At 38.8% G+C, this 22,635-nt stretch overlaps 1 protein-coding gene across 1 annotated transcript in view; it reads right to left on the bottom strand.

Moving 5' to 3' along the window:
* Positions 1 to 7,529: 7,529 nt before the first annotated feature.
* Wls (Wnt ligand secretion mediator) overlaps positions 7,530 to 22,635 on the bottom strand; it is a 106,108-nt gene continuing 91,002 nt past the window's right edge. Inside the window, exons 11-12 of the mRNA XM_052730502.1 lie at positions 17,632 to 17,785; positions 7,530 to 10,678 (exon numbers count right to left, since the gene is read on the bottom strand). Of these exons, the coding sequence (XP_052586462.1) occupies positions 10,569 to 10,678; positions 17,632 to 17,785 (264 nt within the window). The 3' untranslated portion in view covers positions 7,530 to 10,568. The remainder of the gene's footprint in view (positions 10,679 to 17,631; positions 17,786 to 22,635) is intronic.

Raw genomic sequence — 22,635 nt, 5'->3', positions numbered from 1 at the left:
CTGCCTAGCCACTGGCCAATCAGTGATTTATTTATTTCCCAATCAGAGCAACACATTTGACATACAGACCATCCCACAGCACTAACCCCTAACCCTAACCCTAACCCTAACCCCAACCCTAAAACCCTGACCCTGACCCCAACCTTGACCCCTGACCCTCTAACCCTGACCCTGACCCTCTGACCCTCACCCTGATCCTCTAACCCTGAACCCTCACCCCTGACCCCTGATCCTCACCCTGACCCTCTAAACCCTCAACCCTCACCCTGACCTTCTAAACCTGAACCTTCACCCTGACCCTCTAATTCTGATCCTCACCAACCCTCTAACCCTGATCCTCACCCTGATCCTCTAATCCTGATCCTCAGCAACCCTCTAACCCTGAACCCTCACCCTGACCCTGACCCTCACCTTCACCCTGAACCTGACCCTAACCCTGAACTGACTGTGGTGATATTGTATTCCTCAAAATATTGTGCACTCTAATAAACTTATCTGGGGTCAGAGAACAGAACAGCCACAATATTAAACATAGAGGTTAGGCAGTGGTAGCACACACCTTTAAATCCTAGCATTCCAGAGGCCTAGATCCACCTAGATCTCTGTGAGTTCAATTCACCCAATACCTGGCATCAGGTTTGATTTTTATTAATAAGACCCTTTAGGATTCATGCTACACTCGACCCTAACCCTAACTCTTCCAACCCTGAACATGACCCTAACCCTTCTAACCCTGACCCTCACTGACCCTAACTCTTCTGACCCCAACTTTAACCCTGACCCTAATCCCTGACCCTGACCCAAACAGTGGAAAAGAATAGAACAGAATGAAATGGAACGGAAATGGAAAGGAACGGAATGGAGGCCTAAACCCAACCCTAACCCCTAACCCCTAAACCCAACCCTTAACCCTGACCACCCTGACCCTAACCCTGATCATCACCCTGATCCTTATCCTCTAACTCTGATCCTAACCCTGACCCTGACCCCACACCCTGACCCTAACCCTAACCCCCTAAGGCTGCTTGGGTAGGTCATGTGTGTACAGGTCATGGGAGTGGGATTGTGTAGATGCATACCCAGGGGTGGGATTTTGTAGAGAGGATAATAGCGGAATATTTATTTTTTTGTTTTTTTTGAAGGGCATAATTTTATTTTTTCTTTATTAAGAAATTTTCTACTCACTCTACATAAATATCCCATCTCCTCCCTCCTCCTACCCCACAGCCCTCCCTCCCAACCTCTAACCCTAACCCTAAACCCAAACTCAAACCCTAACCCTCTCATCATCTAACCCTAACCCTCTTACCCTAACCCTAAACCCTAACTCTGAGTTACTCTAAACCACCCCTGCAATACTATCCTTGTCTCTCTAACCCTAAGCATGTCCCTAATCCTCTTACCCAGCCCTGAGCTTCATTCTAATCCCTGATCTTGACCCTAACCCTAACTTGGAGAAATTGATCACAGTAAACTGCTATACATACATTCTTTGTAAGGGAAAAATTCAAGAATAAATGGTATCTTTTGCTGTTGGGAATAAAGGTTTTCTTGCACCTAATAGTTTCTGCTCCTCTTTGTCACAGTCTGTTTGCCAGAAAGATTGGCAGAGATTTGCTTCCTGGCACATTATTATTTTACATTACATTATTACTTCTCCCAGTCCCAACTTAGTTTCTATTTCTTCTTCCTCCAACTCTCTATCCTACCCCCTTTCCAACAATATATCTTCTTCCACCTGCAATCTCTCTAGTTTTTTAATCTAGTATTGTGTATGCAGCTCTCTTTTACTTGTTTTTCTTGTATTTATTTTTGGGTGGAGGCACATACCATTGCATGTGTATGGAGGGTAGATGAAAACTTATAGTTGTTTGCCCTTTGCTTCTAGCATATGTGCTCTGGAGATGATACTCAGATATTCAAGCATGCTCAACAAGTGAGCTATCTCATTGTCTCTAACACCTCCCTTTTTATTTGTATCCTTGAAGCTTGGACTCCAAACACTCAAGGATAGAATAGGTATCATTATATAAGGTTGCTTACAAGTTAATATGGTAGATGTGCTAAAATAAAGTCAACATATTTATTAAAACAAAATACAGATAGTATTTTTAACTTGATCAAGGGCAAAGTGTAGCTATGGCCCAAATAGGACTGTCTGTGCCTGGCTCTTGCAACTGATGTAGTATGAGCAGAATCAAAAGTACTACCTAATAGCTCAGAGTTCTCTCTGCATCTTCTGTCTAACTTCCGTGTGTCTTCAGGTCAGCATCCAGCTACCCTGTAGGAAGACACTAAGAAGGAGAAACTATGGAGGCCACACTGCCTAGCATCAAGTAGGTTTCAATTGCACAAACCCTACAACAAATTGTTCACTAGCTCCTCCCTATCAGCAGAAGAGGGCACTAACTTAGCAGCAGGGGTGACTGGGTTTCCTTAAAACCTGTAGCTGATGCTTCTGCTGACCAGTAGCTTTGATTCCTTAGCTTACAGGTTGAAGGGAAATGAAACTGTTAGCCTACAGGAAAATGTACTGTTGAAAGTCAACTTTGTAATGACACAAAAAAACATTTGTTCTGGACTAAAACTTGATTAGAAAAAATTTAAAAAAAAACAATTAAGGGTGTGCATCAAGGTTCAATGGATAAAGTTTCTTGTAGCCAAGGCTGATGCCCTGCGATGAATCCCCCAAACTGACATGGTAGAAGGAAAGAACCAATTATCACAAATTCTGACTGGTACATACATGACATAGCACAATGCACATATACAACACACAGAACAAATAAAATATGACCTTAAGAGTAAGAAAATATTAAAAATCTCTAGACTTAGGAAACAAAAAAGAAAAGGATGTAAATACATAATTTACATAGTTCAACAATTCTACACTGGGAAACATCTTGTCAGTGAGGATGCAAGGTCCAGGCTTACAGGTGGCGTGACAAAAAATTTTTCCCACAGCCATTACTACTATTATGTTTTTATTTATTTATTTATTTACTACCACATCAATGTGCTCATGATGATGGACTGCTGTTTACTGAAATGTCCCAAATACTTATAGAAACACCTGACGAATAAGAAAATGTTCAGTATGTGTGCAATCAATAATTGATCTTGTGCATATATTCCTTTTTTTTCATTTTACATACCTACCACATTTCTCCCTCCTTCCCCTCTTTCCATTCCTCGACCCCCCCCCCCCCCCAAATCCACTACTCAGAATAAGGCCTTCCATGGGGAATAAACAAAGTCTGGCATGTCAAGTTGGCGCAGGACCTAGCCCCTCTCTCCTGATCAAGGATGAGGAAGGTATCCCACCACAGGGAATACTCCAAAAAGTCATTCATGCACCAGGAAAAATCCTAGTCCCACTGCCAGGGGCCCCACAAACAGACCAAGCCACACAACTGTCACCCACATTCAGAGGGCCTGGTTCGGTCCCACGGAGGCTTCCCAGTTGCCAGTCCAGAGTCCGTGAGCTTCCACGAGCTTGGGTCAGCTGTCTCTCTGGGTTTCCCCATCATGATCTTGACCCCTCTTTTTTTTTTTTTTTTTTTTTTGGGTTTTCGAGACAGGGTTTCTCTGTGCAGCTTTGCGCCTTTCCTGGAACTCACTTGGTAGCCCAGGCTGGCCTCGAACTCACAGAGATCCGCCTGGCTCTGCCTCCCGAGTGCTGGGATTAAAGGCGTGCGCCACCACCGCCCGGCTTTGACCCCTCTTTAGAGCATATATTCTCAGGAATTGATCTTACCACAATTGTCAGATGTACAAAAATGAGCCATATTCAAGAATATTCATTTCAACACTCATTCTAATAGTCAAACTGCAAACCATTTAAATTTCCATGCATAGAAGATTACTAATAGGCTACAATATAAAGTCATTAAAACCATGTTAGAAAATTTTAGAACATGGACAGATCTAGAACTGACAAACTAGGAAAAGGGAAAGAAACATAATATGATCTAGAATCAATCTAATGTATGTATACTGGACATGAATATATGCATGAAAAGGCTTGTATATTGCCTGTATATGCTTTTACATTGTAATACTACTTATCTCTGTGTGTTATGTTTATGAAAAGCTCATAATTTCTTCCTTTAGTGAATTTTTGCAAAGGTTTTACAATTAACAGTTTGTTTGTTATTGAGAACAGATCAAAACATATAGTTGAGGACATCAGATCCCTCTCAATATTCCAAGAGCTAGCCATAGTTCCAAGTAGCTAAAAGTTCATGGCACAATCAGAGGGTGGGTGGTTATCTCTCCAAGTTTCCTCTGCAAAATGGTCTGATGCTTTAGCAGGTTCTGAGCTCCTCAGAGGTTTCACCAAAAAGAATTCTTCACTTTTCCCTCTTCTCCGCCTCTGCTCTTCATTTCTCTGTATCCTCATCACCTTCCAAGCCCTAAATTGCACCCAAATCTCTGCCTCAGATCTTCTTTTAGGAATAACCTAAAACCCAGCTCAGGGACAGCCTCCTATTTTAAACCTTCCACATACAAAAGATGTATCTAAAGGAAGTTCTTCATTTAGAGTTTCCTGTACCTTGTATTGTCTGTGCAACATCTTTAAGTGCCCAGACATGGTGTCAAACAGATCTTGGTCACACTGCAGCCACCTTCTGCCTCTTAGCATCCCTAAAAACAGTACGTTTAGCTGGGTTATCCTAAAGTTGATTCATCAAGATGGAAAGAATTTCCAAGACACATTTTGCTACAAAAGAGACAACGAAAGACACCTGGGAAAGGTCATTGCAGAAGCTGCAGGATCAGTAAGTGCCATTCATTCACACCACCATCTGTGAGGCTGGTGCCATCCCCAAAGTGAATGAAATGCAAGCCACTGGCCTGAAATAAGTACCTAGTACATAGAAAATCTAGATCATACCCAATATCAGCAAAGGACATCACTGGCATGGCCTTCTGTTCTCAGAATCAGGACAATCACCTAGTTCATGTTAGGCTGCAAAGGAAAAGTCCTGAGGGCCCAGAGCTCAGACCAGAACTCACTAAAAAGCAGAAATTACAGGAGTGACTAATTTTCCCAGATTCCAAAGATAGCTGTCATTCATTTTTTTTGGCCATCAGAGGAAGACACTTACTTTGTCTATGGAAGTGAAGAAAAGTCTGTTAGTTCCCAATACTGGAGTTTTACTCACATTAATGTCATTTGTGTTGCAACTCAAAATGGTTTTTTTATTCTTTCTACTGACAGTATACTTCAAATGCTGACATACTTCTTGCAGGTCCACCTGTCTCTTCAATAGACATGACCTTGGATGCCTCACTTTACCACTCTGAGCATCATAGCTCATGAAATATGACTACTAATAACAAGCAAGTGGCATTAAAGGAAAATTCAAAAATAATAAAGTAGATATTTCCACACAATCAACTGTGGTGACATTCTTTTAAAAATTTTATTTTTAAATTTTAATTTTGTGTATGGAGAGTGAAGTGTGTACATGTGAATGCAGATGTTGGTGAATGTAGGTGAATGCATTGGATCTCTTAGTGCTAGAGTTATATGCAGTTGTGAGATATCAAACATGGGTGCTAAGAACTGATCTTGGGTCCTCTGAAAGAACACTGAGAGCTCACAATGACTGAGCCATCTCTCTAGTCCCTGTTATACTCTTTTCTTTATGTGTTATATATGTTTGTACAGGATAGAGCCAGACGTAGCAAAGGTATAGGGAAAAGGAACGCTTTCTGGTCCTGAATAAGAATATATTCATATATATGTATATATTATAATTGAAAGCATGTTGTACTTGAAAGAAATTAAACAAATTATAAGCAAAAATTATTTAAAAGCTGAAGATACACTCCATTCACTGAATTTATGTGGGAGAAAGTTGAGGGTCAGATGTAAATTCTTAAAATTAAGATTAAAAAATATGAGTCAGGTGTGGTAGCTCATGTAACACTTATTTAAGAGGCTAAACAGTAGAATTGCTGTGAGTAATGGGCTGCAGTGTGAGATAATGTCTTATAGATATGAAGTAAGGATGAAAATATTACTGAGTACATAGCATTGATAATATTTAAATTTGTAAGTGTGTTAGTGGTGATGTGGTCACAAGTCATGAGAAACAAATAAAAATGTTTGCCATTGGTCCTTAGTACAGAAAGTATTATTTTCACATTAATCTGTTCCAGTCAGAATACTATTTCATTCTTAATGTAGTATTTTGGAAGAATGAGAAACAAAACTGAAGTTAATAAACAGTAATGGTGAAACTATCTGGAAACTATGTCTACAGGATTGCACATGGAGAGATGGGAAGGAGCTGTCAGTAGAAAAATGAAAAGTCAGAAAGGAAACATGCTACAAACACCGAGAGACATTCCTAACTCTAAGATCTAAATGCATTGGTGAGAAAAGAGGAAACTCTTTACACAAAATAGTTTAAACATTTCTGGAAGACCCCTCTGATTTCAGCAGAAAAAGGGTTACTGATGTAGTCACAAACCAAGAAATCCTTATATAACAAGAAATCAATCAGTTCTCAGAAGACATGAAGTGTAGTGGTTTAAATGAGAAATGATATTTAAATACAGTTGCTGGATAAACTTGGGGAGAGTTAGGAGGTGCAGCCTTGTTGGAGTTAGTATGTCACTGAGGGTCAGCTGTTAGAGCTTAAAATCTCACCCTATTTCTCTCTCTACTTTGTGCTTGTGTTGAGATGTGAGCTCTCACATTTTGTTCCTGCTGCCATGCCTGCAGATTTCTGACATGCCTCCCCATCATGAACAGGAAACCCAAACTAAACTTTCCTGCTATAAAGTGTATTTGTTGTGGTGCTTTATCACAGCAACAGAAAAGTAACTAATATATGACAAACTCAAACTTATAGAAGTCAGAAATGTTTTTGTAAACATGTCAAGATGTCATAAAAATGATCCTGAGGGATAAAGGTACAAGGTATATTCATGACAGTCGGCATGCACAGGCAACTTGACCTCATCACCTGCCCTGAGGATAAATGTCTGCTGGGAAAAAAGTCAACCTAAATCAAGAAGACAGTAATGGAGAACACAGGCCCATTCATTCAGAGTGAGAGCAGGATCAGTGAAATGTGCTCACTCACTCTTACTCACCATTCCCTGACCAAACTCTTACCTTAAAATAGCTACTCCTGAGGTAGCTGTGTACATGATCTCTTTAAAAGGTATCCATTTCTATGCATCCATCCATTACCCACGGAAAAAAATCCTCCTACTTCCTCTGTTAGCCCCAGTGATTACCAGGCAGGAGGAAGTGACTAGGGTGTAGCCCAAAGACAGTTACATACTTCACTCTGTAGGTTACACAGGAAGCTTCGTTTCTAGAATCCCATGTACAAGCTCTGTATGGCCTGAACTCAGGCACTAGAATTGTTAGTGAATTTCATCAGTTCTGAGGGATGGTTAAACTACACAAGGGTCATACACAGAACCACTTACTTCATTTTGATGCACATTCCCTTCCCCAGAGGGGAAAATGTAAGTATAACATACATACAAAACCCCAAGAGCCAAATGGAAGTGATTTTATTTTCTACTTATTTGTTGAACACATTGGTGAATCTTATTTTATAGATAATGGTAATCTTTTATACTTTTGTGAAATATCCTTAAGGTCACATAAAAATTATTTTTATAGTGATGTGTATATAAACTGGTACACACGACTATTTTTTTTTCCTGATCTGATTGTCTCTAACAGTCTTTTTTCACTTTTTGAGGAGTTTCCAGGATACTGTCTACTGACTGGAGCTGGCTAGGCTTCATCTGCACCCTTAGAACTGCAGCTTTCTTGGTGGCCCTCCCAGGACTACAAACTTTCTCCTTTTGATTTCAATTTTCTCCTTCACTGTCCACCTGGTATTTCTCGACCATACGCACTGAAAGTATCTTTTCAGTCCTTCAGAGCTAAATTCACAACTCGTTTCTAGATCCTAGTCACTGACATTTTTTGGGTTTTGTTTCATCTTATAAATGTCTTTCCTTAATGGCTGGTCTCAGATTTCAAAATTAGTGCCTTCCTTCTGGCTCCAATCAGAGCAACCATCTTCCTCCTCGCTGCTCAGCATGTCCATCAATTAACTCTGCTCTGCTTCTCTGCCCAACTTCTCCACTTTTAACCTATCATAATGTCAAGCTGTTTGACCTGACTCCCTATATAATTTGAATGGCACTAAGACATACTGTCTATGGTTTTAATGAGAGAGACTAAGGTTCAGGGCTTGTAAATGAAACTACTCTAGGGGAAAACATGAGTTCCAAAAGCTGAGCTCCATTAGAGCTCTCCCCAAGCCCATTTTTTTTTGGGTAATGCAACTTTTCCAGAGACCCATTAATTATTCTAGGAATGTCCTATTTGCGGTAAACTTGAATTCTACTATTTATGGACACACTGACATCTCATCCAGGAATCTCTACTTGTGACAGAGGACCTACTAGTCCCCTGTTTAGCAAAGGCCTGAAATTTGACTCTGTTCAATACTTCTTTATGAAGCTTGCATTCAGAACACTCAAACCATGTCTGCTCTGTTTTATCTCCAAAATAATCCTCCCTTCACCACATCCTCTGCTGCTTCCTGGCTCTGGCCTGTGATCTCATTGCTGGGTCCATCAAGCCTTCCCTTGTTTCAGAGGTGATTCTAACCACATTATTTCTGTCTAAAACTTTCGGCAGTCTGATAATTCTTACTATGACATTGAAAATCATATGTATTCTGGCTCAAAGGGCACAAGGCTCATCTTGTGCCTTTCTACACACCATCTAGGCTAGACACCCAACCTTACCCAAACCTTCTCAATATTATATTACTTCTACGGCTTTTCTAATATTTTACCCTCTATCCTTTGGCCCTGGAGAAAGTAATACTTCTTTAGTGCTCTTATCCCATCCCAAAGAATAGAGACACTTCACTCCATCTTCAAGAGATCACTATAGTGCTTGAAGTTTATCTTCCCTGATAGAAACATACACTTGATTCTTTATACTTGGGTGTAGGATCAGTAAGTAAATGTTGGGTACAACAAATTACATACCTATTCAATATTTACCAGGTTAGCAAAGGGCATTAAAAACAACAGTCAGGATCTAAGTGTTTTCTCTGTCACTGTTTATCATTGTCAAAGTTAGGAAAAAGACAGGGTGGGATTTTCCAGGTAGGTGAATTTAAGAATATACCACAAACTTAATTTCAGTCAGCAGTATCTCAAAATGACACTCTCATAAAATTGTTATTAGACTGCAAAGGGAATCTATTTATGTGAATGTATAACTGATGAAGCATTCCCATGTACACTAATTATTTTTCACTGTGACTCTGCACACAGTGATATTTTATGAATTCAAGTTTCTAGGTGAGAAAATAGCCATGTCAGACAGCTTGAACAAGGTCACCCGACTAGTGCATAACAGACCTTTGATAGGAAACTACCTTCTAAATTCAAGATCCAGTGTTCTATCTCCTATGCCATATAGCTTCTTTAGCATTAAAAAACATAAACAAACAAAAATCTCACAGGTTATTGGCGGGTGTGGAAATGAAATCTGTATGCATGAGGGTCTAAAGCATCTGATACCTCACATATTCCTTGCTGGCTTAGAAAGGCTTATACCTGCTATAGAAGGTATTGCTTCATCTCCAGGAATAGATAGTCAGGCTACTTCTGCCAGCACCAAGCCACTCCATGATCGAGGCAAACTCAAATCTGCATGTCTGAGCATGGTTGGGGCAGCAAGGAGAACATATTTACATTCATTTTATTCAAATGATTGGATTTATAGTTTTGGAGGTTGTTTGAAGCATCTTATCAAAAGAAAACACATTTTAAGCAAGAAGTTAAAAAAAAAGCTTTTAGGACCCAAAGGCCATTTAATAGCAGAAATCCTACTTGGGTAGTTTAGCAAATATTTCTCAAAATCCACATCTAACAGACATATTAGTATCAGATACACAGATTTGGTTTCAAAGCTGAAATACCTCTGGCAGGATAGACTTTCTTATGAAATTTGGTTATTTTGTAGTAAGCCACTAAAAAATGGACAGACTTACACTGACAACTTAAATAATAACTCAGTTGGCTACTTGGTGATATAAATAGGAAAAAGAAAGTGCCCATGGAGGAGGGTGAAAAGGCTATGACATAAACAAATGTTGGACTACAAACAATGTTTAAACATATCCCAGAATCTAAAACAGGAAAAAAGTCATAATCTACTCAATATAGACCCCATTGGCCAAAACCATCCCAAGGAGTATACCCCTCCATGTGAGGGTTACTAACCCACCTGCTACAGATGTTGCTATGCCGCTAATTAACAATGATCACAGAAAATGTGTCATACCAGTTTTTGTTATCATACACGATATATTAGTGGCAGTCTTGTAAAAGCCACTGTAGGAAGTTATCTGACAAATGTCCATCCACTGGTCTAAGAAAACATACCTAAGAAGCACTAGGCAGTCACTTTTCACTAAGCTCTGTATAGTACGCTTCCCACTTTAGGGAAGGGGCTGGATAGAGACAATTTCAGCCGAGTGCAGTACTGTAGCATCCTATTCCTGTGCTTCTTTACGGGTCAACTTGTAGATCTCAGTTGGTCCATCCACATGGGTGATTGTGGTGGTGAGCTGCAGTTCTTCCCCGCTGTGGATACCCAGGTCACCTGAAACAAGGTATTTGGTGTTATATTTGTTCAAGGAGAAAAGAGAGGCACTTCACATTCTACCCTGATAGGCTATCTCAACTTTTTTGCTTAGAATTTGCTATATATATATATTTTTTGGTTTTTTTTTCTTTTGGGTTTTTTTTTTTTTGAGACAAGGTTTCTCTGTGTAGCTTTGCACCTTTCCTGGATCTCGATCTGTAGACCAGACTGGCCTCGAACTCAGAGATCCGCCTGCCTTTGCCTCTCAAGTGCTGGGATTAAAGGCGAGCGCCACCACCGCCTGGCTTTTTTTTTATTTGTTTGTTTGTTTTGAGTCAGGATTTCTCTGTTTTTTTTTGGTTTTTCGAGACATTTTTTAATACTACTTTTTGCCCTCAGACAGGTCATAAATGATATAAGAGTTAAATCACTGCTGATATCACTCATAGTATTATTAACATTTAATGAAAGCTTACCTTGTACTTAATGTTATTATAAATACTTATTATCCAATCTTATTTAATACTCATAAAAGCAGGCTAAGATGCAGTCAATTATGATCATTCCAGCTAAAAAGGTGGGGAGCCTGGGAAGAAAAGCAAGGGAACCAACCCCCACCCCCATGGAGGAATAGGTACATAAAAGCATAAAAGGCCTGGCATCTGACTCTGATGCCAACAGTGGGTTAAGTCAGTAAAACAGACCTCACAGCAGATGTGCATGGCTCAATAGGCACATAGCAGCTATTGATGATAACATATACAATGACTATGTCTCCTACAAACAAGATCTGCCTATCCTAACCAAGGACTCAGGCAAGCTAATATATACTAACTGCAATTATGGGCTTCAGAAAGAAAGAACCAAAAATATGTTACAAATTTTCTCCTGTCTTTCAGGACTGCCTAGATACCAAGACAGAATTGTTTGCCTAAAATGGAATAACATGGCCTTTCCTTAATTAGGAGAAAAAATAATGCTAAACACTTAAGAGTCTGCTAGCCAATATTCTGCTATTATATGAATGAACTAGTAAACTACTGAGAAGAGAGTAGAGAACACCCAGAATCACATTCATAGACAGTAGTACAGGGGAATAGAACATGAAATGTGGGCGTGTGTGTAGAAGCATGTGCATGATTTCTATATTATATAACTATAGTATTTTATGGAATTAAGCATTTTCTTAGTTTAAGCATATAATTAAACTCAGAGTTAGGGTTAGGGGCAGAGAGTGACCTGACAGTCCTTAGACACTGTCTTAAACGTTAAGTGACCTGTGAAAGTCCCTTGGATACTATCCTGGGCAGAGAGCAACCGAGAGCCCCTTAGAGACTGTTCAGGGCTTGAAAGTCTTAGAATCCCACAGGTCAACCCACTCAGGAACTAGATTGTTTGGCTGGTATGTTTGTTCATGGATACCATATGGTATTTGCTTTTCATTATAGATCCATTTTTCAGTACGGTATACCATAATCTATTACATCATTAAATATCAGCTCTCAAGACTTAGGCAAAGAATATTCTAAATAAAGAAGCATTAGGTCAGCCTCCAGCATTTTCATTAAATCAACTTCTGGACAGGAGAAGAAATGCATAACAAAGCTTGTGAGAAGTTGACAAATCTACCTCAAGCCAAGGACAACCACTACTTTTACAAACAGCACATTCATATAGCCCTCTTTTGTTTTCATATCATATGGACGTCATCATTCTCTTTTCCTCCCCCCTCTTCCATGGTCCCTCTTCTACTTTTATGACCTACATGTGCATGTGCATGCACACACACACATTCATGAGCTAGAGCAGAAGCATCATACTTCTAGTCAAAGAAAGTGACTTATGGATTTGTATGTTTAGGCTGAGCCATCATATCAGTCAGTTTCTGATGGCATGTCTTCCATTCACGAGAATTTCAAAGACAATCCTGACCATTACAGTAGTGTTTACTTAATGGATTCTTTTCTCCTAGAAAATGTGTATGATGTTGTAGGTTACATATCAAAATAGCCAAAATACTTTGGCTTAAAAAAAAAAAAGCTAAAACAAACAAGCAAAAACCAAAAATAGACATCTATGTTACAATGTTTATCATGTGTCTGACAGTTCTCCATGCCCCTCCTCCTCTACTTCTTTCCTTCCTTCCTTCCTTCCTTTCTTTCTTTCTTTCTTTCTCCCTTTGAGATGGGATCTAACTATTTAGCCAAGTCTGGGCTCAAACTCAAGATTCCACTGCCTATGCTTCTGGATTGCAAAGATTACAGGTGTGCAGTATCACTCCTGGTTCTGTTGCAAGTTTACGTGTTGTATAAACACTGATGCAGAAATCCACAAACCATTCTGCTAACAGAGGCAATATTCATATCATTCCCATTCTGCTGATGAAAAAACAAAGGATAAGTAATCTTCCCAAGGCCCAAACTGACTCACAGTAATATTAGATGCAGATACACACTATATCAATATGGACCAGGCTCTATGCTCTTGAGCTTTAGATTCTACCATATGTTCAATTTTACAGTTTCCAAAGACCAACAAGACCACCAGTGAAGTATGACATTCAAGTACAATGTGCTAAAGCTATAAATATATATTAATTATTTGTATGCTTTTAGACAATAAATATATAATCTAATAATGTAGAGGGACTTTTAGAATATTAATTTGTTTTAGTATCTGATATGTTTTTAGCATACAAATCTGAGAGCCAACAAGGGGGTTGTGGTCTATATATGTTTGCAATGTGCACTGTTGGAGACTTAGCATGACCTGTATTTCCTTGTTAGATGGGAGGATACTGAAGCATTATTAGTTTACCTAATGTGCTAGATGAAGACTTACAGTGAAAATCTGTGTAGCAAAATCTATGATTCTTGCATTTTGCAGGGCAACTTTTTCAACTTAGGGTATGGCGTTGGAAATATGCTAGTAGTAGAAGGGGAGTAAGGATTCCTTCATTTGGCTCCAAACTCCATTAACCCCTATTTCTGCCAAAGTCTTGCTCCATCTGTTAGTCTATCTCTGTCTTGGCTTCTGGGTGCTCAAAATCTTTTCCCATCCAACACAAAAAGAAACCCTCTGAAAACATTACTGGGGGCAGATGGAGAATTAAGGGAACTTGCACATGCCATGGCCATTCTGAGTGTTTCACAGATTCTTTGTGAGAACAAAGGTCTTCTAATATTAAAAGGGATCCCATAATTACATCCTTATAACCATCAAAGTCAAATAACACACCACTGCTCAAGAGTTACTACCAGAGAGTTCTAATATTGTGAGCTCATATTTGTTTCTCAAGGTCAAATATAGTCTGTGCTGGAGCCAGGATCTGGGCCATCTGTGACTGTCTTCAAAGCTTGTGTTTTCTCCAAATAGTCATAATGACTCTTATCATTTTTTATGGACTTTTCCTTAGTCCCATACTAGCCTTTTTCTTATTCACCTTCAAAGATGAATTTAAGTGATTATTCTTTATAAGAAAATTTCTGGTTCAGAGCAGAATTGGAAAAGCAAGAATGCTGTATTTGTAGATCTAAATTGATTCAGTATAAAAGATTACTGTTAACATTATGTTTGTCTTACATGGGTGTTAATATGATAATGGTGGTGATGATTATGTTTTAAAAAATAATGAATATAGAGTTTTTCTATCTTTTTCTTTTGTAAATGAATCAAAGACCCAGCACATCTTCCAGGTAGTACACACTCATCATTATTCATCAGTATTTGCCTGCCCCAGCTCCTTTTTACCTCTGCCCAGCTAGCATGAGTTTAGCATCCCACACTGTCACTCTTTCCTGGAGCTTAGGGACAAATCCTCCACTGCAAAGCAGGTGTGCCTCAGGGTAAGGATCCCTCCTGAGTGAAGGTAGCTTTGATGGGACAGGGTTCAAAGAGCCTAGGTCTATTTGTTATGCGAGCTCAACAAGGAAAACACTCCAGAAAAGAGAAAAGGGACATAGGAAGGCTGCAGAGAATAAATGACGCTCAGATACTGAGGGAATTTAAAAATACAGTATATCTTCTTGACTTCATTTGTATTTTTTTTCTGAAATATTTCAAATTAGACCTTTCCAAGAAGCTTTAGGGTCTTGCCTAAAGTTCCAGAATTCACAGGATCTACTATGTTGTCTGCTGGAAGATGAAAGATTGAAAGGGAAAGATAAAAGAAGGAAGGTGATAAGGAAGCCCAATGTGGAGAGCCCCTTCTAGAACTGAGTGAGGTCATGATGCCACACAGAAGAGTACAGAGTACAAGTTGCTAGGGCTTGAGAGCTATTTTGATGTCGCAATACGCAGAGATTGTTAAATTGTGTTTATGATTAGCATAAAGTGCCCCAAATGTTTGCTACTAAATGCTTAAGACTCTTTTTAATATGCTATTTGGGGCGTTATGATACTTCAATACAAGGAAACATTAAGATATTTAGCTTCTTTAAAATGTGGACACAAAATGACAGTGGCATATCACAGCCATATTGACAATGCAAGGATATGAATGTTCCAAGCATACATTTTTAAAAAATGAGGATATGTTCTACTATTGTGAACTAGGATTTGAGTTTTCTATGGCATTATAAATCAATCAGTCTGTCTTCCATGAAAACTTCTGATGAGGACAGCATTGTAACATTTCTCAATTGTGAGATTTTTAAGCTACTGTACAGGGTAAGAAGCTAGTCATGGTTCTGGAGCGTCACATGCTCAGTAGTATTGTGGGTGGACACATTTTTATCTGTGACAGACATTTCCCTGAGTTGCCATAGTGACAGGAGGTCCCCTTCTGCTCTTCATTGCTAGCATAAGAAAGAAACACAGAATATGATAGTGTGGAACTTGAAGAGCTTTTTTATAATAGAGAAAAGCAGTGCAAAGGGTTAGCAGATTTGCAACAAAAACCAGAAGGTTCATGCAGTCAATGCTTGTTAGTAAGACAACTTGTTAGCATGTTTGTTACAACATCTAGGGAACATAGTAATTGTTTTATGTACTATTTCCTTGGAAGACAAAAACTCCCAAATTTAAGGACAAGGCCATTTAGTATCTGTTAAAGTCCTATAGGAGGACCATGAAATAAAATCAGTGTTCTTGTCTATAATCCAGAGTCCCATTGTTCTGGTAATAAGGAAACTGGCTGTTTAAGAAGCTGCATGCCCCACTTTGCTACATACTGTAACACATGAACTAGCTGTGGAAGAGAGGCTGATAGATGTCTAGGTCTCAAGCCCTTTAGAAAGGCAGGAAGTAGGCCAGAGATAGACTAAAAACCGGAAATGACATAGTACAAACTATTCATAATATGTATGTGTACATATTTGTTTGTGCATTTGCATAAAGTACATGGGCAAATGTGTGTGTGCATTTGGTGGAAGCCAGAGATAGATGTCATGTATCTTCCTCAACTGATTTTCACCTTATTTTTTTGACACAAGATTTATCAATGAACTTGCAACTCATTGTTTTAGTTAGTCTGAGTGACCAGTAAGCCCCAAGGATCTGCTTGTCTTTGTCTTTTCCCTGTCTTTCCTTACCCCACTGTCTAGGTTACAGACAATGTACCACCATGCCTAGTTTTACACCGGTGTTGATGACCCATACTCAGATATTTGTGCTTATATGGCAAGCCATTCAGCATTTGAGTCATCTCCTCAGCCACAATAAAAATTAGTTTATGAAAGGCATGAAGATGACTTGAAGTGAAAACTTCGTTGTTGCTTATCAATCTGGCTTAACTTACCTGACTACTAAAATCATGCCACCAGCCCACAGAAATAATGTTCCATTTAGCATAATTTTCTGTGTTCTAATGTTATAATCAGAAATAGTTTTCAAAGGAGACAATATGTAGACTGTACCCCAAAGACAGAGTTTCAGCAGGCTCTGATGAAGACAGAATCCAATCATTCACGATACATACACACTGAATACAGAAATGAGGCCAAGTTTTAATGCAAGGAGATGTCCAGGTGTCCAACTCTGTACCAAGGCATTAAGAACACACTAGTGTTCTAATTTCAGAAAACGTCATATATTATGGTTACCCTAATAATGAGGATGTAGTTAGGGTAAAGAAGGTGTGAAAAAGAGTAAAAAGAGTAAGACTGAAGGTAAAACAAAAGAAGAGCTATTGAACTAGCTATTTATTACATATAGCCATCTGTTACATGTGGACAGCATTGGAAAGAGACAATCATTTCCTTTTATGATGGCTAGTACAGAGACTTAACAACTTCTTCTCTTCTCTGGTACTCAGTTTCCTTTCATCTGACATGACCAGATTGGCTAAATACAATTAGTTTTGGATGCCTTGGGTTTTTGTGATTATAAGTTAGGAAAAGGTGGCATTCTCAGCACTAGAAGACAGGAATTATCTGAAAGCAAAAAAGAAATTGGTTTGGGAAAAAACATTCTTGAAAAAAGGGCAATATAGATCAATGGGAGAATACCTGCTAAGCATACATGAGATTCTAGGTTGATCCCAACACACACACACACACACACACACACACACACACACACACACACACACACACACACACACAGCAAAAACACATGAAGAGAACCAAGGAAAAGAAATCAAACCCCAGGAACCTTTACCCAGTATCTCAAGATTTGACCTCCATGGTTGGAGGAATAAATGTGGCATACTTTCCAAGAGTTTGTTTTACTCAAGGAAAAGTGAGGAAAACAGATTTTATTCTTTACTACTGTAACTGGAATATATTTTATAAACATTCTCAATAGATTTTGGAGAACAAAAAAAATGACTATTTCAAAGCTATCTACCTTGTGTTAAAATTTTGTTTTATGGTTCTTGAATCCCCTGAGTGATCACTTATTCTCTGCTTGTATTAGAAAGACATCTGGAAGAAAGAGTAACTGATGAACACAGGGCCTTAGCATCTAAATCTTGAAGACACAAAGGTCTGTTCTATCCTGAATGAACTTGCAATGAAAAGACAGAGACTCACCATTAGACTGGTCTTCCCCATAGTTCTTATGGGATGGTGCATACAAGAACATCAAAGCAAAGACATACAGGTTCCACATTCCATAGATGCCAGTGAAGAAAGCACTGTTCACTTGAACTGTGACACCACCCCATTTCCAATGGCCTTCTGTCACCTATAGATGAAAAGGAAGGCATTCAAGTGAAACAGAGAAGCATAATACCAAAATAGAAATCAGCCAACATGAAAGCCAGGGCTCTTCTTCAGATGGAAAAGTTAAGGGCCCTACAAGACTCCACACTCTAGTGTAAATGAAATTCATATAAATTAAGGTCTCCTGAAGGTGTACTAATGTCAGGCGCAAAGTCAGTGGCTATTATTTTGGCTATGCATTAGTATAACTTTGGGAATGTCTCTTCCTAGAAATGGAAGTTCACTTATTCTTCTATTAACAGGTTGTGCTTGACTCTATCCACTACAATTTCTTCTCTGCCATCTTCCTATATAAACAAAAGCTGCCTAAGGCAGAAATCATCTCTAACTTGTTTGCTGCAGCTGCAACATCTTTCATGCTTGATGCACCGTGTGTGTGCAGTAAACGTAAATGCACATTTACTTAATAAGGAAAGAGTGAAGTCTCTGGAATTCAGTTTCCCTAAAAACTTGTAGGGTTATTGTTGAGAACTGAATATATATGTAATTTCTAGAAATTGTATGGCGGAAACTAACAATACATTGTATTTATGAAATGTCATTCTAGGTAAACTACTTATAAAGGTAATTAGGAAGCTTCCATATAATTTTTAGTTTTGTAAGAGATGTTCAGAAACTGCTTCTGTTTGAGAAGACTTGGTAAGCGTTTTCAGAGTGTTTTGAAGATATTTGAAGAAGAGCTGTTGAGCTGAATGACTAATAATTTGTAAAGCACTGAGCTCACTGAAATGATTTCAAACACTTCTGTTTCCTATAGGAAATTTTAAATGTGGACAAAAGAAAGTAGTGGGTATGTGTTGCTTTGGAAGCTTAATGAGTCTGGGTTATACAAACCTTATCTAGGAGCCACTTCTAAATTGCAAGATGGCAAGCTGGGCTGGGATGTTAATTACTTCAACAAAAAGGTTAAGCTTGGCTCCTGTTTATGATATAGTGGGTCTGTGTTCATTCAGGCCTTCCTTTGTATTTCCCATGATCCATTGAGGTCATAAACCTTGTAAGATAACAACTGTGTATTTTTTGTTTTGAAAACCTGGAGTGTCTGGAAACCAGGAAATTCAATTATAGACTTACCAATGTTAGTGTATCCTTTGGTGGTATATAATTTTTCATTTTTGTGACTCATAAAACAAACCACCACCTCTTACTCATTTTTTAAAATAATTTATTTTATGAAATGTCTAGGTGGTGGTTTTGATAGAGAGTTTATAACCATTATTTATTTTAGATCATGTGTCAGCATTCAAGCTATTTATGATTTCTTAGCAATGTTTCTAAATGCCACTCTAACATTAAAATACAAATTGTGCCCAATTTATAAAAATTATACCATGTAAAACACAGACTTATGTTCAATGAATATGATGGTAGGAAAAAAGCTTTAAGAGAGTTCCAAAAATCTGTGCCCTGGCCTAGACCAGGTAACAGGAAAGGCTGGGATCATTAAAATATAAGCAAGACAGAACAAAGCAGCTGTGGGATAATGGACCTTCAACTAAGGTTACATTTGGGGACATAAGCTGAGAAAATTCATAATTGATATTTTAAAATTTAATTTAACTGGTATTTTTAATTTTTCTGAAGATTTGCATTAAAATTTTTAAAATAATAATTTTTGCAATTACGATATACTTACATAATTTTCCCCTTCCCCTTTCCTTCTTTCGTATTATCCCATGTATAGCCCCAACCCTAACGTCTTTAAAATTTACAACCTCTTTTCCATTTAAATGGTGTGTGTGTGTGTGTGTGTGTGTGTGTGTGTGTGTATGTGTATAACTACATGTGTAAATACATCCACTTGGCATTATGATCAATATTACTTGTATGCATCTGTTTTCTGGGCTGACCATTTAGTATTGTGTAACCAATTTGTATGCTCTTCTCTGGAGAATACTATTTCCTCTGCTCTCAGCATTCCCTGGTTGCCTGTAGTTCTTGGTCTAAGACTGAAGTTTCTTGAGCTTTCCTCCTTCCACAGAACTGATATTTTGATGAATTAATTCTTGCTAGGATTGACATGATGGACTCATCTAAGGAAATACCTGTAGGCCTGGAACTCACACAGCACTCAATTGATAGTTGTTGATACAGGAATGTTATAAGAATGTCTGTGGGAACATAAGGAAACAGAAAGAAAGGCTAGAACAGAACACAGGAATTCAGCAGGGTGGACTGTGATTCACTATTGGCTGAGGATGAGTTTTAATGGATGTTGGTGCTGCTCATAATGGAGGAGACTAGTGAGTTAGGCAATGGGAAAAAGGTTCCAGTTGCCATGCCATAGACTTCAAGTAATCAGCTGGGATGGATCTTGAGTCTTAACAATTTGTTTAGAAGAATAAAAACAGGCTCTGAGTGGTGAGACTACTGGATTCTAAGATAATACTTGGGCTCTGAAGGTCAGGTTTGTTAGCTTGTGTGGGGGGAAGAGAAATTTCTCAACTAGTGTTTTTCTAGAAATTTCTCAAGTGTTCAGACCTTGAAAGAACAAGGCCTCTTAGTGGGTTATACAGGGAATACCATCAGCTGGTGATTATAACCTGGGCTTTGAAGGAAGGAGATTCTTAGAGTGAAGCATTTTTTTCTATAGAAGAAGCTGATGATGTCCAGATGCAGGGAGCCCCAGAGAGAGCAATACCATTAGCTGGTGAGAATAAAGGTTATGGGAAATACCACTATGCAATAAATTGGGGAAGCTATCAAATGTATCCTAGAAGATAGAAATCCTGGGCCAGGAGTTATAGGGGATCTTATCAAGGACAGTACTATTTGATGATTAAGAGGAAGGAGAGAGTGGTGAGGGAGAGAAAGAAGGAAGAGGGAGAACGAGAGAGCTAGAAGAGCAATGAAGGGAAGAATGATTTGACTGAAAATTAAAGAAAATATTACAGTCCATAATAGATCACAATAATTTTATGTAAAAGTGAGAAGAAAAATCAATATGTGATAAATATTCATTACATCTTGTGCTCTCTTGGATTCCTTTATTACCAGCTAGAACAAATGGTTAACACAGGTAATATCAAAGTAAAGATTTTTCTGTAATAGTAGCAAGGTGAACTGTAGTAACATTCATTTAGTGTTCATGACATTCCAGCACTATATGAAAGATACCATTTAGTCTCTATTCTATGAGGTTGGTAGTTATAGTGGTTTGAATGGGAATGGTCCCCATAAATTCATATATTTGAATGCTTGGTCCCCAGTTGGTGGAACTGTTTAGGAAGGACTAGGAGGTGTAGCTTTGTTGGGAGAAGTGTCACTGGAGGGTTGAGGTTTCAAAAGTCAACACCATGCCTAGTTAGCTCCTTCTCTGACTCGGCTTTTGGATCAGGATGTAAGTTCTCAGCTACTGCTCCAGTGCCATGCCTTCCTGCTTGCTGCCATGCTCCCTACCCTGATGGCCATGGATTCACCCTGTGAAACTGACAACCCATAATAAACTGTTTCATCTAAAAGATGCCTTGGTCATGGTATCTTAGCACAGCAACAGAAAATTAACTAAGACAGGAGACAATCTTTCCATATCTTGCCTAAGATTGCTCAACTAGAAATTCACAGTCATGGATCCAACTCCAGAAAGTCTTCTTAGTGACTATGGGAGTCCACAATTGACTCAGTCTCCCAGTTTGAATCTGAAGTATATTCTGAGTCAACAGAGTCCAAGCTTGCTTGCTCCAGGGCTTCGAGAAAGTCCTGATTAGCCCACAGGAAGGAACACACTATCTAGCTAGACACAGGCTGCTGATGCCAGCCGGAGGTCCATTGAGATAGAAAATGAAACTGCCTGCTCCTTGATGCAAGGCAGGATAGATAATGGTTGAATGTCTGTGCTGTGCATTGTTCTACCTCTGTCCTTGAAAACTGTATATAAGTTGGCTGTGAAATAAATTTGGGGCTGTCTGGCACTGACTGGCAGACCTCTCAACTCTTTTCTGTCTTCTTCATTGTCTCTACAATATGTGCGCCTCTACAAAGCTACCCTGTCGGCAGGCTCCAACAAGTGGTGCCCAGTGTGGGGGCGGGTATGGAGGAGTCCATAATGGACACCACAGAAGAAAAAAAAGGAGCGCACTTAAAAAAAGTGGAAGCTGTGGTAAGTACAACTCGAGAGTAAAAGTGATATGTGTAAATAAAAAAGCAGACACACGTTAAAAAATTTGTGACCCAGTGTAAAAATAAGTATGGGCCAAAGAAATAGAAAACAGCTGTTCGTACATTTACTTAAAGGTATCTTAAAGGCTAGAGGTACTAAAGTAGGACATAAGCAACTGTGTAAATTTTTAGACTTTGTAGAACATATTGGAGTTAAGATACAGCAGTATTATGATAAGCATGGTCCAGAAAAACTTACAACAGATATTTTCAGTCTCTGGAAACTCATTCAGGACAGCTTAGACCTCCATTCTGAAAGGAATAAAGTATTTCCTGAACAAAGTAAAACCGAAACTAAACCTCCTGCTCTGCCAGAGCAACTGCTTTATGTGGATGCTTTTACAAAGTTATTTGATGATAATGACCAGTTAGATCCTGGCAATGAGGCAGAATTAGAGAAAGAGGATGCTAAGCATTATAATGAATAATCTCATACCTCAAGATTCTCCCTCACCTCCATTCCTGACTATGGATGGATCCTCTGGAGAGATTAAGTGGGTTGTGACAGCAAACCATTAACCCAATGTCTCACTTTCAGATCTGTTCACTGTGGCTGGTAAATATAAATGTAAGCACTCTTTGTCTTGGTCTGTGTTCTGATTGTTACTATGTTACTGTTCTGGCCCATGAGTTTAAGGAGACTGGATCCCCCTG

Source organism: Peromyscus californicus, unplaced genomic scaffold (assembly GCF_007827085.1).
Source record: "Peromyscus californicus insignis strain IS unplaced genomic scaffold, ASM782708v3 Scaffold_9__1_contigs__length_137607984, whole genome shotgun sequence".
Classification (NCBI taxonomy): Eukaryota; Metazoa; Chordata; class Mammalia; order Rodentia; family Cricetidae; genus Peromyscus; species Peromyscus californicus.
This window is presented reverse-complemented; position numbering and strand designations above follow the sequence as displayed.